At 47.5% G+C, this 18,440-nt stretch overlaps 1 protein-coding gene across 4 annotated transcripts in view; it reads right to left on the bottom strand.

Moving 5' to 3' along the window:
* Positions 1 to 10,130: 10,130 nt before the first annotated feature.
* The window catches only part of LOC140419350 (uncharacterized), a 17,594-nt gene continuing 9,284 nt past the window's right edge, over positions 10,131 to 18,440 (bottom strand). For 3 of the 4 annotated variants that reach the window (XM_072503225.1, XM_072503227.1, XM_072503226.1), the window contains exon 2: positions 10,131 to 13,799. In XM_072503225.1, coding sequence (XP_072359326.1) covers positions 12,195 to 13,208 — 1,014 coding nt within the window. In that variant the 5' untranslated portion in view covers positions 13,209 to 13,799 and the 3' untranslated portion in view covers positions 10,131 to 12,194. Of the gene's footprint in view, positions 13,800 to 14,708; positions 14,734 to 18,440 lie in introns of those variants that run through there. The other variant, XM_072503228.1, reaches the window with a different exon arrangement.

The raw sequence follows: 18,440 nt of genomic DNA, 5'->3' as shown, positions 1-18,440 counted from the left end.
AGAAAGGGCAGGCAGGCAGTGCAGGAATCCTCTATGGCTGTCCCTCTCTCTAACAGGTATACCGTTGTGGATACTGTTTGGGGAGATAGCCCAGTGGGGAAAACATCAACAGCAGCCTGAACAGTGGCACCGCAACAGGCTCTGTTACTCAGCAGGGGAGGGCAAAATGCAGGAGATCAATAGTCATAGAGGACTTTATAGTAAGGGGCACAGGTGGGCGCTTCTGTGGATGGGAAAGAGACTCCGGAATGGTATGTTGCCTCCCTGGTGTCACGGTCCAGGATGTCCCTGAACGAACACAGGACATCCTGAAGGGGGAGGGTGAACAGCCACTGAGATCTCTTCTGAGGCAGGTGTGACCTGTACAAGAAGGACGTGTTGCATCAAAACTGGAGGGGCACCAATTTGCGAGATTTGCCAGAGTCACTCGGGAGGATTTAAACTAGTATGGCAGGGGGGTGGGAACCAGAGCGCTGGGGTATAAGGTGTAATAACTGAAGGGGAATTGAAGAACAAAAATAAGAGAACAACATCACCCTGTCTGCACAAACAGTGGTTTGAAGTGTATTTGTTTCAATGCCAGAAGTGTAGCGGGAAGGCAGATGAACTTAGAGCACTTAAGTACTTGGAATTACGATGTTGTGGCTATCACAGAAACATGTTTAAAGGAAGGGCAGGATTGGTAACTGAAATGAAAAATGAAAATCGCTTATTGTCACAAGTAGGCTTCTAATGAAGTTACTGTGAAAAGCCCCTAGTCGCCACATTCCGCCGCCTGTTCAGGGAGGCTGGTACGGGAATTGAACCGTGCTGCTGGCTTGCCTTGGTCTGCTTTAAAAGCCAGCGATTTAGCCCAGTGTGCTGAACCAGCCCCTAATAATCGCTTATTGTCACAAGTAGACTTCAATGAAGTTACTGTGAAAAGCCCCTAGTCGCCACATTCCGGCGCCTGTTCGGGGAGGCTAATACGGGAATTGAACCGTGCTGCTGGCCTGCCTTGGTCTGCTTTCAAAGCCAGCGATTTAGCCCAGTGTGCTAAACCAGCCCCATAACGTTGGAGGATATAGATGCTCCAGGAGAGATAGAGAGGAATGTAAAAGGGGTGGGGGAGTAGCATTACTGGTTAAGGAGAATATTATATTATGAGGGGAAATATACCGTAAATGGCAAAACTCCTGGGAATATAGAAAGTCAGAGAGATCTGTGTGTGCATGTGCACAGATGTTGGAAGTTCGCAGCACAAATGGACAAGGTACTCAAGAAAGCATACGGAATGCTTGCCTTCATTGGACGGGGCATCAAGTATAAAAACTGGCAAGTCATACTACAGTTGTATCGAACCTTGTTCAGGTGACACTTGGAATATTGTCCACAATTCTGGTCGCCACAGTACCAGAAGGACGTGGAGGCTTTGTAGAGGGTGCAGAGGAGGTTTATCAGGATATTGCCTAGTCTGGAGGGTGTTAGCTATGTGGAGAGGCTGAAGAGACTCGGACTGTTTTTATTAGAAAGACAGATGTTGAGGGGTGACCTGATAGAGGTCGACAAAATTGTGAGGGGCATGGATAGATGCATGGGCAGGCACTCTTTCCCAGTGTGGAGGGGCCAGTCACCAGGGGGCATAGGTTTAAGGTCCATGGGGCAAAGTTTAGAGATGTGCGAGCCAGGTCTTTTTTGTTTTGCAGAGGGTGGTGAGTGCCCGGAACGCATTGCCAGGGGAGGTTGTGGAAGTAGATACATTAACAGCGTTCAAAAGGCAACTTGACAAACACATGGATAGGATGGGTATAGAGGGATACGGCACAAAGAAGATCTAAGGGTTTTGGGAAAGGTTGGTATCATGACCGGTTCAGGCTTGGAGGGCGAAGGGCCTGTTCCTGTGCTGTATTGTTCTTTGTTCAAAGACCCTGTTCAATGTGGGAGAAACAGTTCACGTGTTCGGAATGTGGATGACGTTTTAGCCGATGGTCTGACCTTTCGAACGATATAGTCACGCTGGAAAAAACCTTGGAAATCTGGGGATTGTGGAACAGATTTAATCAGAGCTGGAGATTCATCGACCTGTTCACACTGAGGAGTGACCATTAATGTTCTCCGTGTGTGGGAAGGGACTCACTCAGGTCACCAGCCTCACTTCATCATGGTCAATCTGTACTGGACAGTTACCAAGTGCATTATATCTTGCCTGAGGTTTGGTGCCCAGTACGGAACACAGTTCATACAGCAAGTGAGGAAAAGACAGCAGGAATTTCTCTAATCTGTGATTGACAAGGACACATTCTTGATTCCCAGCAGTTACGTTTCTTCAGTAATTTCCTCATTTTCCCGAAACTACCCTGCCTGTTAATTCGATTATTTCTGATAATTCCATTACTGTAGCTATAAACATCACACATTAGAATTTAATTCTCCCCGATCCGATTTGAGTTTCCAATGAGTCGATTCTGTGGAAAGGCATGTCTTATCAGCGTTTCCATGGCGATCTGTCTGCAGTGAAGGAATGTCTTATCAGTGTTTCCACGGCGACCTGTCTGCAGTGAAGGAATGTCTGATCAGCGTTTCCATGGCGACCTGTCTGCAGTGAAAATGCAATGAAAAAAAATGAAAATCGCTTATTGTCACAAGTAGGCTTCAAATGAAGTTACTGTGAAAAGCCCCTAGTCACCACATTCCGGCGCCTGTTCGGGGAGGCTGTTACGGGAACAGTGAAGCGCCTGCTTGAGTTTCTAACTCAGACTAAACTTCTTTCTCCCATAACACACATTATTTCAGCCATGTTATGTTAGTATCTCCCAAACCCTAAAAGAAGTTCAGATACACAAACTTTTAAATGTGGGAGGACAAGTTGAAAAAGTGATCCAAGGTTTTATAATTCTGGGTGTGGAGCACAAAAGAACAGAGGTCATGTAAACCTGTACAAATCATTGGTTATTCTGCAGTTAGAATATTAGATCAGGTTTTGGGGATCTTACACCAGGAAGGATGTCAAGGCCATGGAGAGGGTGCAGAAGAGATTCACTGAGATGATCCCAGGGAAGAGAGGCTTTAGTTACCAGGAGAGATAAGAGAAACTGGGGCTCTTTTCATTCGAACAAAGGCTGACTGGAGATCAGAGGGAGGGGGTTCGATTCCGCCCTTGGGTGACTGTGTAGAGTTTGCACTTCCTCTGCATGTCCAAGTGGGTTCCTTCCGGGTGCTCCGGTTTCCTCCCACAGTCCAACGATGCACAGGTTAGGTGGATTGGCCATTCTAAAAGATTTCCCCTGAGTGTCCAAAGGTTAGGTGGGGTTACGGGGATAGGGTGGAGGAGTGGCCCTGAGTGGGGTGCCGTATTGGAGGGCCGGTGCAGACTCGATGGGCCGAATGGCCTCCTTCTGCATTGAAGGGATTCTATGGAACTGAAAAAGGCTCATATGAAATATCAAGCAGACTATACAACAATGTTCAGGACTCTCACTGTCCCTCTGGGCCTTGGGGGGGGGGGGGGGGGGGGGGGTACTGGAAAATCTGAGTACCAAGTGCCAGCTTAAACCATTCTCCAATCAGTTACAGCACAGCTCCCTCTACATTGCCCCATGAAAGACTCCCAAGGCTAATAAAAAATGGTGTTAGATACAGAGTAAATCTCCCTCGATGCTGTCCCCATCAAACACTCTCACGATAGGTCTTGCATAAGATTAGATACAACGTATATCCTCCTCTGCACTGTCCCCATCAAACACTCCCACGACAGGTACAACACGGGGTTAGATACAGAGTAAAGCTCCAGTTACACTCTATCATCAAACACTGCCAGGGCAGATACACAGGCAGGTTCGCAAAACCATCCCTGGATGCCAAGGCTAGGAGAGACAGAATGGAAGGTATGGGGAGCTGGGACTGTTAAAATTTGGTTTTGGGATTGCAGATTACCCACAAAGTGGAGGGGGGGGGGCGGGGCGGGGGGGGGGGGGGGGAAATGGGATTAGATAAAGCTTCAAGCACATCCAGTTAGATAAATCCCCGGGACCTGAAAAAATGTATTCTGGGACATTGTGGGAGGCGAGGGGGGAAATTGTGGGTCCCCTGGCAGAGATATTTGAATCATCGACAGCCACAGGTGAGGTGCTTGAAGATTGGAGGGTAGCAAATCTTGTGTCTTTTTTTAAGAAAGGCCAGAGGGAAAAGCCTGGGAACTACAGACCTGTGAGCCTTGCATCTGTGGTGGATACGTTGTCAGAAGGTATTCTGAGAGACAGGATCTACAGGCATTTAGAGAGGCAAGGACTGATTAGGGACAGTCAGCATGGCTTTGTGAGTGGAAAATCATGGGCGGGATTCTCCCAGATGGTGGCAGAGTGTTCACGCCGTCGGAAAAGCCGTCGTGTTTCACAATGGCGTGAACTGGCCGCAGAGACTACCGATTCTGGCCCCCACAGGAGGCCAGCAAGGCGCTGGAGTGGTTCATGCCGCTCCAGCCTCCCTTCCCGGCGCCAACTGGGCACCACGCCAACCCGCGCATGCGCAGTGGCACCACGCGGTGCAGTGCAGTGGCCTTACTGAACGCGCCGGCCCACTACATAACATGGTGCAGGGGTTCAGGGGCCGGTGCGCAACAAAGTAGGCCTGGGGAGGGAGAGGCCAGCCCGCTGATCGGTGGGCCCCGATTGCGGGCCAGACCCCATCGGAGGCCCTCCCCGTGAACAGAGCACCCCCCCTCCCAACCCTGCGACCAGAGTTCCCGCTGGCTGTGAGCAGGTGTGGACAGCGCCGGTGGGACTCTGTCGTTGCCGCTCGGCCTATCCGGGCCGCAGAATCGGTGGCCCAGGTGTGGACAGCGGCCCGCGACCAGCTGCGCGCCAAACGCGCCGGCGCAAATGGCACCGATTCTCCGCTCCTCGGGGTGGCATGGCGCAGTTGCGGCGATTCTCCGGCCCGGGGCTCGGAGAATCCTGCCCCATGTCTCACGAATTTGATTGAATTTTTTGATGGTAGATTAGGGCAGTGCAGTTGACGTTGTCAACTTTAGCAAGGCCTTTGACAAGGTACAGCATGGTAGTTTTTTGCACAAGGTTAAATCTCACGGAATCCAGGGTGAGGTTGCCAATTGGATACAAAATTGGCTTGGCGACAGGAGACACAGGGTGGTTGTAGAGGGTTTTTTTCAAACTGGAGGCCTGGGACCAGCGGTGTGCCTCAGTGATCGGTGCTGGGTCCACTGTTATTTGTTGTTTATATTAATGATTTGGATGAGAATGTAGGAGGCATGGTTAGTAAGTTTGCAGATGACACCAAGGTTTGTGGCATAGTGGACAGTGAAGAAGGTTATCTAGGATTGCAACGGGATCTTGATCATTTGTGCCAGTGGGCCAATGAATGGCAGATGGAGTTTAATTTAGATAAATGTCAGGTGATACATTTTGGTTGATCGAATCGGGGCAGGACCTACTCAGTTAATGGTCGGGAGTTGGGGAGAGTTATAGAACAAAGAGATCTCCAAGTACAGGTTCATAGCTCCTTGAAAGTGGAGTCACGGGTGGACAGGGTGGTGAAGATGGCATTCGGCATATTTGGTTTCATTGAACATAAGAACATAAGAACTCGGAGCAGGAGTAGGCCATCTGGCCCCTCGAGCCTGCTCCACCATTCAATGAGATCATGGCTGATCTTTTGTGGACTCAGCTCCTTTCCGGCCCGAACACCATAACCCATAATCCCTTTATTCTTCAAAAAACTATCTATCTTTATCGTAAAAACATTTAATGAAGGAGCCTCTACTGCTTCACTGGGCAAGGAATTCCATAGATTCACAGACCCTAGCCCATTCACAACCCTTTGGGTGAAGAAGTTCCTCCGAAACTCAGTCCTAAATCTACTTCCCCTTATTTTGAGGCTATGCCCCCTAGTTCTGCTTTCACCCGCCAGTGGAAACAACCTGCCTGCATCTATCCTATCTATTCCCTTCATAATCTTATATGTTTCTATAAGATCCCCCCTCATCCTTCTAAATTCCAACGCGTACAGTCCCAGTCTACTCAACCTCTCCTCGTAATCCAACCCCTTCAGCTCTGGGATTAACCTAGTGAATTTCCTCTGCACACCCTCCAGTGCCAGTACGTCCTTTCTCAAGTAAGGAGACCAAAACTGAACACAATACTCCAGGTGTGGCCTCACTCACACCTTATACAATTGCAGCATAACCTCCCTAGTCTTAAACTCCATCCCTCTAGCAATGAAGGACAAAATTCCATTTGCCTTCTTAATCACCTGTTGCAACTGTAAACCAACTTTTTGCGACTCATGCACTAGCACACCCAGGTCTCGCTGCACAGCAGCATGTTTTAATATTTTATCATTTAAATAATAATCCCTTTTGCTGTTATTCCTACCAAAATGGATAATCTCACATTTGTCAACATTGTATTCCATATGCCAGACCCTAGCCCATTCACTTAGCCTATCCAAATCCCTCTGCAGACTTCCAGTATCCTCTGCACTTTTTGCTTTACCACTTCTCTTAGTGTCGTCTGCAAACTTGGGACACATTGCCCTTGGTCCCCAACTCCAAATCATCTATGTAAAATTTGAACAGTTGTGGGCCCAACACTGATCCCTGACGGACACCACTTGCTACTGATTGCCAACCAGAGAAACACCCATTAATCCCCACTCTTTGGTTTCTATTAATTAACCAATCCTCTATCCATGCTACTACTTTCCCCTTAATGCCATGCATCTTTATCTTATGCAGTAACCTTTTGTGTGGCACCTTGTCAAAGGCTTTCTGGGAATCCATATATACCACATCCTTTGGCTCCCCGTTATCTACTGCACTGTTAATACCCTCAAAAAATTCCACTAAATTAGTTAGGCACGACCTGCCCTTTATGAACCCATGCTGAATCTGCCCAATGGGACAATTTCCATCCGGGTGCCTCGCTATTTCTTCCTTGATGATAGATTCCAGCATCTTCCCTACTACCGAAGTTAAGCTCACTGGTCTATAATTACCCGCTTTCTGCCTACCACCTTTTTAAAAAATATATATATATTTTATTGAAGTTTTTCAAACAAAGATTTTCCGTTTTTACAACTTAATAAAGGAATATACATTAAACGTTATTTAAATAATATATTAAACTAACAACAGATGGAAAAAAAATAAACAAAATTGCCACCGCCTGGTGAACCCCTGAGCCGATCCTCTTAACGCATATTTTATTCGTTCCAGTCTTATGAACCCTGCCATGTCGTTTATCCAGGCCTCCACGCCCAGGGGCTTCGCTTCTTTCCACATAAGTAGACTCCTTCGCCGAGCTACTAGGGGTGCAAAGGCCAAAACGTCGGCCTCTTTCGCCTCCTGCACTCCCGGTTCTTCTGCAACCCCAAATATAGCCAACCCCCAGCTTGGTTTGAACCGGACCCCCATCACCTTTGAACTCACTCTTGCCACACCTTCCCAGAACTCATGCAGTGCCGGACATGACCAGAACATGTGAGTGTGGTTCGCCGAGCTTCCCGAGCACCTCCCACACCTGTCCTCCACCCCAAAAAACCTGCTCAGTCTTGCTCCCGTCATATGCGCTCTGTGTAGAACCTTAAATTGAATCAGGCTAAGCTTGGCACACGAGGACGAGGAATTTACCCTACTTAAGGCATCTGCCCACAGCCCCTCCTCAATCTCTTCCTCTAGCTCCTCTTCCCATTTTCCCTTCAGCTCCTCTACCATCGCCTCCCCCTCGTCTCTCATCTCCCTGTATATTTCATACACTTTACCTTCTCCAACCCATGCCCCCGAAATCACTCTATCCTGGACCCTTTGCGTCACGAGCCGTGGAAATCCCCTTATTTGTTGCCTCGTAAATGCCCTCACTTGCATGTATCGGAAAGCATTCCCTGGTGGCAAGTTATATTTTTCTTCCAATGCTCCCAAACTCGCAAATGTCCCGTCCACAAACAGGTCCTTCAGCTTCCTAATTCCTGCTTGCTGCCAACATCGAAATCCCCCATCTATCCTCCCCGGGACGAACCTATGGTTATTCCTTATCGGGGACCACACCGAGGCACCCGTCACTCCCCTATGTCGTCTCCACTGCCCCCAGATCTTCACGGTCGCCACCACCACTGGGTTTGTGGTGTACCTTTTCGGGGAGAATGGTAGCGGCGCCGTCGCCAGCGCTTTTAGGCTCATTCCCTTACAGGACGCCATCTCCAGCCTACCTCCTTTTTTAAACAGTGGTGTCACACTTGCTCATTTCCAATCCGCCGGGACCATCCCAGAGTCTAGTGAATTTTGGTAAATCATCACGAGTGCATTTGCAATTTCCCTAGCCATCTCTTTTAGCACTCTGGGATGCATTCCATCAGGTCCAGGAGACTTGTCTACCTTTAGCCCCATTAGCTTGCCCATCACTACCTCCTTGGTGATAACAATCCTCTCAAGGTCCTCACCAGTCATAGCCTTATTTCCATCAGTCACCGGCATGTTATTTGTGTCTTCCACTGTGAAGACCGACCCAAAAAACCTGTTCAGTTCCTCAGCCATTTCCTCATCTCCCATTATTAAATCTCCTTTCTCATCCTCTAAAGGACCAATATTTACCTCAGCCACTCTTTTTTGTTTTATATATTTGTAGAAACTTTTACTATCTGTTTTTATATTCTGAGCAAGTTTACTCTCATAATCTATCTTACTCTTCTTTATAGCTTTTTTAGTAGCTTTCTGTTGCCCCCTAAAGATTTCCCAGTCCTCTAGTCTCCCACTGATCTTTGCTGGAACATTGAATACAGGAGTTGGGCCGTCTTGCTGAAGTTGTATAAGACATTAGTAAGGCCACACTTGGAGTACTGTGTACAGTTCTGGTCAACCTATTTTCGAGAGGATATTATTAAACTAGAAATAGTGCAGAAAATATTTATTCGGATGCTACCGGGACTTGATGGTTTGATTTATAAGGAGAAGCTGGGACTTTTTCCCTGGAGTGCAGGAGGCTTAGAAGTGATCTTATATAAGTCTGTACGTTTACGGTAAGAGAGGAGATACAAAAGGGCTCAAAGGGGCAATTCTTTCACACAGAGGGTGGCGTGTATCTGGAACGAGTTGCCAGTGGCAGTAGCAGAGACGGGTATAATTTTGTCTTTTAAAAAGCATTTAGACAGTTATATGGGAAAGCTGGGTATAGAGGGTTACGGGCCAAATATGGGCAACTGGGACTAGCTCAGTGGTAAAAACTGGGCGGTATGGACAAGTTGGGCCGAAGGGCCTGTTTTCATGCTGTAAACCTCTCTGACTCTATACAACTGCAGCAAAACATCCCTACATTTATATTAGATTTCCTTTGCAATAAACAATAATATTCCATGGACCTTCCTAATCACTTGCTGTACCTGCAGACTAACTTGGGATCGGGCACACCGATCCCTCTGCAACTCAGAGTTCTGCATCTCTCTCCATTTAAATAATATTGTTTTACTTAATACTTCCTGACAAAGTGGACAATTCACATTTTCCCAAATTATGCTCCATCTGTCAGGTTTTTGTCCACTCACTTAACCTATGTAGTCCTTTGCAGACTCCTTAAATCCACTTCACAAATTACTTTCCTACCTGTCGTCGAGGCTTCAGAAAATTTCGCCGCCAGACATTCAATCCCATCATCCAACACATTCATACAGATTGTAAATGGTTGAGAGCCCAGCACTGATCCTGGTGACATTCCACTTGTCACATTTTATCAACCCAGAAATGACCCATTTATACCTACTGGCTGCTTCCTGTCAGTTAACCAATCCTCTATCCATGCTGATATGTTGCCTCCACACCATGAGCTCTTATTTTGTGCAATAACCTTTGATGTGGCACCTTGGGAAATACCTTCTGGAAATCCAGATAAAGCACATCTACAGCTTCCCCTTTATTGACATCCCTTGTCACTTCCTCAGAGAACCTTGATAAATTAGTCAGTCACGATTGATTCCTTAAACCCATTTTCAAACACTGTCAAAAGAAAAATCAAATCTCCTCTACCCCTCTGGCTCCTTTGCCAATTACCTTAGAGGGACTCACTTTCTGTTAAAGAGCCTGTCAAACCCTCTCACCCACTTTCCCGAAAGTGAACAAATTTAATCAGGAAAAGTTCAACAAATTCAAATATTTTCCTGTTAAAAGTTTATTGACGAAACAGAACATGGTTAAAAAAACTAACAGAAAATTACTTGAGGATCAAAGACAACCAGAGTAACAGGATGTTCACAATGTTCTGGTCCCAAATGGTTTCCCTTCGGCTCCTCTGTACCCTGTTCCCATGACTCCCCGCTTTGGACACAGGGGCACTGAACCCTGGGGGTCACATCACCATCAGCCTCGGTCACCCTCACCCCTGATTGGTTGGAGGTGCAGTTCACACTCAGTCCACCAGCACCTTCCTGTCTCTATTAGCGACGCCCATGGCAGTTTCCCAACTGGGGAACAAGCCCCGTTATTCTCAGATAAATTCAGCCCTCAGCTCCATCAACTGGCTGTCATTGACACGAGCAATAGAGACAGAAAGGTGCCCGAGGGTCAAATAGGAAGACAAAACTTGTGGATTAGGACCCCCATAAAGGTCAGCAATTTCTTGGAAACAATCAAATTCCCAGTCCACAAATTAAAGGATCACATGACGGGACTTCAAGTTTCCTGACTTTTAATGCAACAAACAAACTAGAAGCTACTTTAACTCGGAAACCTACACAGTAAACTATAAACTAGAACTTTGCCCTTTTGCACAATCTAAAATCACACTCCACGATTTTAGTAACTCTGTCCTAGAAGTCGAAACTTAATTATCTCAGAACCTGTCCAAAGTGATGATTCATTCCCGAGGATTTACTTCCGTTCTTCGACCAAGACACCGAGGTAAAAAAGGGAGAATAGAATAGAATGTGAACTCGCAAAATACATAAAAATGAACTGTTAAAGCTTCTGTGGCTACGTAAAAAGGAAATGTTTGGCTCAGACAAAGGTTTGTCCATTCCAGATAGAGTCAGGAGAGTTTAGAATGAGGAATAGAGATCTCTACAGCCACCTCGTTCAACACTTTGGGATGTAGATCATCAGCTTTTGGGGATTTATTCACTTTCAGTCCCATTAATTTCTCCAGTACTACTTTTTCACCAATTCTAATCTCTGCCAGTCCCTTGATTCTCTGGTGTTTTGGGGACAATTTCTGTATCTTCCTCTGTGAAGACAGACACACGTCGTTTAGTTTCTCTGCCATTTCCTTACTCCCAATTATAAACTCTTCTGTCTCTGCCTGGAATGGACCCACATTGGTCTTTGCGAATCTTTTCCTTTTCACATTCCTGTAGAAGCTTTTCCAGTCGTTTTTTAAGTTTCTCACCAGTTTGCTCTCATCAGTTTCTTGGTCCCCCTTTGCTGAATTCTAATGGAGCTCATGGAATCTTTAACTTTTCTTGTTCGCCACGGTTACATCACTTTTCCGGTTGGATTTTTGTTCCTTAAAAGAATCTATATTTGTTGTATATATGCAAATTAAAAGTCACAAAAATCCCAGAGGACCATAGGACCTTTGACAGAGAGAGAGCTGACTGGAGGTGATTTAACCCGAGGGTCAGCACACCTCAGGCGAGGGGCCTGGTTGAGAAGGCGGGGCCTTCATGAATAAACTCAGCCTGTACAGGAGTTGAATCCTCACTGTTGGCCTTGTTCTGCATCACAAAGAGTCGTCCAACCAACTAAGCAAACTGACCCCTGATAAATATGTAATAATTCCTTAAATATTAGGTATTCCCTGTACCAATCAGTTTCCCAGACCACCTCTGACAACATACCCCTCACACCCTGATAGTTTTCTTCTGTGAGGAACGCCCAGATAAATTAAAAAGAATCATGTAACCACCAGGGCCCATCTCCATGGCAACGTGGCATGCTTTGGGGGTTCCAAACAGAAATAGCAACTAAATATCTTCACACTTCCCAACATCCTTTCACTCTGTGATTCTTGTGCAATTTGGAGCCAGGTATTAGCAACAAGGCTCAAAGAGCATCAGCCCACTGGAGGCAAAGTGGTGAGACCGGTCAGTCCAGCAGAAAGAAACTCTCCGACCATCCCCACTGACCACCTGTCAGAATGAACAAAATGCAGTCCTGGGTGTAGAGCAGAAACAGTAACAGCAGAATCCAACCACTGTACTCAATTGTGAGATTGTTGGCGTCACAGCTGGTGCGATGAAGTATGCAATCCCATCGCACATTGAGAAGTGAAGGGCCTCTCCCCAGCGTGAACTCGCTGGTGTGTCCGCAAGTGAGATAACCGAGTGAGTCCCTTCCCACACTGAGGGCAGGTGAATGGCTTCTCTCCAGTGTGAACTCGCTGGTGTGAATGCAGGTTGGATAACTGAGTAAATCCCTTCCCACACTGAGAGCAGGTGAACGGTCTCTCCCCAGTGTGAACTCTCTGGTGTTTCTGCAGGGTGGATAACTGAGTGAATCCCTTCCCACACTGAGAGCAGGTGAATGGCCTCTCCCCAGTGTGAATTCGCTGGTGTGACTGCAAGCCGGATGACTGAGTGAATCCCTTCCCACACTGAGAGCAGGTGAATGGCCTCTCCCCAGTGTGAAATTGCTGATGTTTCTGCAGGGTGGATGAATCACGGAATCCCTTCCCACACTGGGGACAAGTGAATGGCCTGTCCCCAGTGTGAATTCGCTGATGGATCCGCAGGGTGGATGAATCAATGAATCCCTTCCCACACTGGGAGCAGGTGAATGGCCTCTCCCCAGTGTGAATTCGTTGGTGTCTCTGCAGGGCGGATAACTCAGTAAATCCTTTCCCACACTGAGAGCAGATGAATGGCCTCTCTCCAATGTGAACTCGCTGGTGAGTGCGCAGGTGGGATAAGTGAGTGAATCTTTGCCCACACTGAGAGCAGGTGAATGGCCTCTCCCCAGTGTGAACTCGCTGGTGTGCCTGAAGGTTAGATAATTGACTGAATCCCTTCCCACACTGAGAGCAGGTGAACGGCCTCTCCCCAGTGTGAACTCGCCTATGTTTCCGCAGGGTGGATGAATCAATGAATCCCTTCCCACACTGAGAGCAGGTGAATGGCCTCTCCCCAGTGTGACTGCGTCGATGAATCTCCAGCTGAGATGGGACTTGGAATCCCTTCCCACAGTCCCCACATTTCCACGGATTCCCCATGATTTGGGTTGCCTCGTGTCTCTCCATGTTGGATGATCAATTGAAGCCTCTTCCACAGACACAACACGTGTATGGTCTCTCCCTGCTGTGAATGTTATGTTTATTCAGGCTGTGTAACTGGTTTCCTCAGACAGTTCACTGGAACTGTCTGTGTGGAGTCTGCACGTTCTCCCCGTGTCTGCATGGGTTTGCTCCGGGTGCTCCGGTTTCCTCCCACAGTCCAAAGATGTGCGGGTTAGGTGGATTGGCCATGCTAAATTGCCCTTTGTGTTGAAAAAGGTTGGATGGGGTTATTGGGTTACGGTGATAGGATGGAGGTGTGGGCTTAGGCAGGGTGATCTTTCCAAGGGATGGTGCAGACTTGATGGGCCAAACGGTCTCCTTCTGCGCTGTAAATTCTGGGAGTCTATGAACTCTCTCACTCGGGTGTGTGTTGTGTGGGTCTCGGTGCTTTTCCAGTGACACTGATGTTTGAAATCTTTAGTTGACAGTTCGGGCAAACATTTCTCCTTCTAGATTCAAAGGCCGATGATATTCAGGTTCCAGGGAATCGAGTGACTGTCGGATCGAGACGTAATGTTTGAGATTTCTGTCTGTAATTCCTCCTCCTGGAATATCCTGTAAAAACAATTTACAAAATTCATCACTGTCAGTACAGGACAGAAACGTAGAACAACAATTCTCGTTTCTATGGAACATTTTTTCCTCTCTCTTATTCCCCGAAAGCTGTAAATCTCCATCCTATACACTCTCCCTCCATCCTCACTCTGCTGTATCCAATATTGACCCTCCTAATTCTCCTGATTGTGCAAATTCAGGCTGATTGACAGATCCAAGCTCAGCTCACAGCTTCCTATCCAGGAGATCACAACTTCCTATCCAGGAGATCACAACAAATATGAGCTGCAATCGGCCATTCGGCCCATCGAGCCTGAACCATTCAATGGGATCATTGGCTGACCAACTTCAGCACTGTTTTCCCACACTATCCCCCATATCACGGTGGTTAGCACTGTAGCTTCACAGCTCCAGGGTCGCAGGTTAGATTCCCGGCTTGGGTCACTGTCTGTGCGGAGTCTGCATGTTCTCTCTGTGTCTGCATGGGTTTCCTCCGGGTGCTCCGGTTTGCTCCCATGGTCCAAAGATGTGCAGGTCAGGTGGATTGGCCATGATAAATTGCCCTTAGTGTCCAAAAAGGTTAGATGGGGTTATTGGGTTACGGGGATAGGTGGAGGTGTGGGCTTAAGTAGGGTGCTCTTTCCAAGGGTGGTGCAGAGTCAATGGGCCGAATGGCCCCCTTCTGCACTGTAAATCCTCTGGGGTACAGAATTCCAAAGCTTCACCACATCCTCGAGTAAAGAAATCCCTCCTCATCTCAGCTTTCTCTCCATTTACCTGCCAGTTCCACATAACCCTCATCAATCAGAAGTCTGTGGGGGGGGGGGGATGTCGGGTTTGTGATATGGGAGCTGGAGTAGCTGTTTTTCCGCATGTTCTGGCACCACTCACCTACAATCTGTCACTTACCTGATTGCCCGGCACCCATCTACCTAATCCTTGAATTAATATTGTGTTCGTGTCCCTGGAAGACACCAGGGTTCAGTTTGGTAGGATTATGCCAAAAAGTGTCAAGAAATGCGGCGATAAAACAGCGTAGGTGGATTCAGTGGAAATGGAGCCGCCTTTTCAACATGGCGGCCTGACCCTCAGGAGGTGTCTCGACCCCACGCTCTCTGGGGCTCTGGGAGGCGGTGAAAATGATGACTGCCGACATTATCAGTGTTACTGACCAGAGGCTGAGTGTGCTGACTCAATATCTGTGAGCACCAGCTGCAAAACGCCATGAGAGGCTCGATGATCCGGAGGAGAGAATCCTGAACGTTCAGCAAGATGCCTCCTCGACGGAGACAAGAATTCAATCCTTTGAAAACCAGCCGAGTGGCTGGCGGAGGTCCCGGAGGATTTGGAGAACCGAGGGTCACAGAAAGAACATCCGAGTCATTGGTCTGTCAGATGGTCATCATAGAATTTACAGTGCAGAAGGAGGCCACTCGGCCCATCGAGTCTGTGCCTTGGAAGCAGCACCCCAACCAAGCCCATACCTCCACCCCATCCCCGGAACCCAGTAACCCCACCTAACCTTTTATTTGGACACTAAGGGCAATTTATCATGGCCAATCCACCTAACCTGCACATCTTTGGACTGTGGGAGGAAACCGGAGCACCCGGAGGAAACCCACGCACACACGGGGAGAACGTGCAGACTCCGCACAGACAGTGACCCCAGCTGGGAATCAAACCCGGGACCCTGGTACTGTGAAGCAACTGTGCTAACCACTATGCTACCATGCCGCCCATAAATTGTTATTTTCTGTCCATTTAGTGTGGAGGGTAAGGCTCTTGTGAGGTTCTTTAAGGACCGACTGCCACGTTTTCGCAACTGGATTTGAAGCCTGGGCGTTTCAAATTAGAAAGGGTGCATCGTGTCCTGTCTCTGAGACTGAGGGATAGTTTTCATCCCAGGCCTGTAATCATTCGCTTCCACAACGTGAAAGAAGGTCCTGGAGACGGGTACGGTGAGATGGCACCTGGCCCCAGGAGGGAGTGAGGATTCAGGACTTTTCGGCAGCAACACAAACGAAGTTTCGAGACTTCGATGAAGTTCAAATGCAGCTCAAGACTGTGGAGAGTGAATTACGTCAGGCTTTATCCTGCAACCCGAAAAATAGTATCCAACAACTCCGTCAAGTCTTTCAATAATCCAATGATTGCCTTGGCCTTCATTAAATCCATGAAGGGCAAGGATCTGGAGGAATGGTTTGCAGCTTGGACATCCACTGGACCGAACCTCTTTCCATTTAGAAAGTACTCTTTTCTATTCTTTTTTGGTCCAAAATGTATAACCTCACACTTGTTTACTTTGAATTTCATTTGCCACAAATTTGCCTATTCACCGAGTCTGTCAATATCTTCTTGCAATTTTATGCCATTATCTAGTCTGTCGGCGATGCCACCAAACGTTGTATCAACAGCAACAGTGAACATAGAACATAGAACGATACAGCGCAGTACAGGCCCTTCGGCCCACGATGTTGCACCGACATGGGAAGACAAAAAACAAAAGCCATCTAACCTACACTATGAGATTATCATCCATATGCTTATCCAATAAACTTTTAAATGCCCTCAATGTTGGCGAGTTCACTACTGTTGCAGGCAGGGCATTCCACGGCCTCACCACTCTTTGTGTAAAGAACCGACCTCTGACCTATATATATTACCCCTCAGTTTAAGGCTATGTCCCCTCGTGCCAGCCATTTCCATCCGCGGGCGAAGGCTCTCACTGTCCACCCTATCTAACCCCCTGCTCATTTTGTATGCCTCTATTAAGTCTCCTCTTAACCTTTTTCTCTCTGACGAAAACAACCTCAAGTCCATCAGCCTTTCCTCATAAGATTTTCCCTCCATACCAGGCAACATCCTGGTAAATCTCCTCTGCACCCGCTCCAAAGCCTCCACGTCCTTCCTATAATGCGGTAACCAGAACTGTACGCAATACTCCAAATGCGGCCGTACCAGAGTTTTGTACAGCTGCAACATGACCTCCTGACTCCGGAACTTAATCCCTCAACCAATAAAGGCCAACACTCCATAGGCCTTCTTCACAACCCTATCAACCTGGGTGGCAACTTTCAAGGATCTATGTACATGGACACCTAGATCCCTCTGCTCATCCACACTTCCAAGAACTTTACCATTAGCCAAATATTCCGCAATCCTGTTATTCCTTCCAAAGAGAATCACATCACACTTCTCTACATTAAACTCCATTTGCCACCTCTCAGCCCAGCTCTGCAGCTTATCTATGTCCCTCTGTAACCTGCTACATCCTTCCGCACTGTCGACAACACCACCGACTTTAGTGTCGTCTGCAAATTTACTCACCCACCCTTCTGCGCCCTCCTCTCGGTCATTGATAAAAATGACAAACAGCAACGGCCCAGAACAGATCCTTGTGGTACGCCACTTGTAACTGAACTCCATTCTGAACATTTCCCATCAACCACCACCCTCTGTCTTCTTTCAGCTAGCCAATTTCTGATCCACATCTCTAAATCACCCTCAATCCCCAGCATCCGTATTTTCTGCAATAGCCTACTGTGGGGAACCTTATCAAACGCTTTACTGAAATCCATATACACCACATCAACTGCTCTACCCTCATCTACCTGTTCAGTCACCTTCTCAAAGAACTCGATAAGGATTGTGAGGCATGACCTACCCTTCACAAAGCCATGCTGACTATCCCTAATCATATTATTCCTATCTAGATGATTATAAATCTTGTCTCTTATAATCCCCTCCAAGACTTTACCCACTACAGACGTGAGGCTCACCGGTCTATAGCTGCCGGGGTTGTCTCTACCCCCCCTTCTTGAACAAAGGGACCACATTTGCTATCCTCCAGTCCTCTGGCATTATTCCTGTAGCCAATGATGACATAAAAATCAAAGCCAAAGGCCCAGCAATCTCTTCCCTGGCTTCCCAGAGAATCCTAGGATAAATCCCATCAGGCCCCGGGGACTTATCTATTTTCAGCCTGTCCAGAATTGCCAACACCTCTTCCCTACGTATTCAATGCCATCTATTCTAATAGCCTGGGTCTCAGCATTCTCCTCCACAACATTAACTTTTTTCTGAGTGAATACTGACGAAAAATATTCATTTAGTATCTCGCCTATCTCTTCAGACTCCACACACAACTTCCCATCCCTGTCCTTGACTGGCCCTACTCTTACCCTAGTCATTCTTTTATTCCTCACATACCTATCGAAAGCTTTTGGGTTTTCCTTGATCCTACCTGCCAAATACTTCTCATGTCACCTCCTTGCCCGTCTTAGCTCTCTCTTTAGATCCTTCCTCTCTACCTTGTAACTATCAAGCACCCCAACTGAAACTTCACACCTCATCTTCACATAGGCCTCCTTCTTCCTCTTAACAAGAGATTCCACTTCTTTGGTAAACCACGGTTCCCTCACTCGACGCCTTCCTCCCTGCCTGACCGGTACGTACTTATCAAGAACTCGCAGTAGCTGTTCCTTGAACAAGCTCCACATATCCAGTGTGCCCAACGCTTGCAGCCTACTTCTCCAACCTATCCCCCCCCCCACCCCCCCCCCCCCCCCCCCCCCCCCCCCCAAGTCATGTCTAATGGTATCATAATTGCCCTTTCCCCAGCTATAACTCTTGCCCTGCGGG

Source organism: Scyliorhinus torazame, chromosome 5, assembly GCF_047496885.1.
Source record: "Scyliorhinus torazame isolate Kashiwa2021f chromosome 5, sScyTor2.1, whole genome shotgun sequence".
In the NCBI taxonomy this organism is placed as follows: domain Eukaryota; kingdom Metazoa; phylum Chordata; class Chondrichthyes; order Carcharhiniformes; family Scyliorhinidae; genus Scyliorhinus; species Scyliorhinus torazame.
The sequence above is the reverse complement of the archived record's forward strand: the minus strand, read 5'-3'. Positions and strand labels throughout refer to the sequence as shown.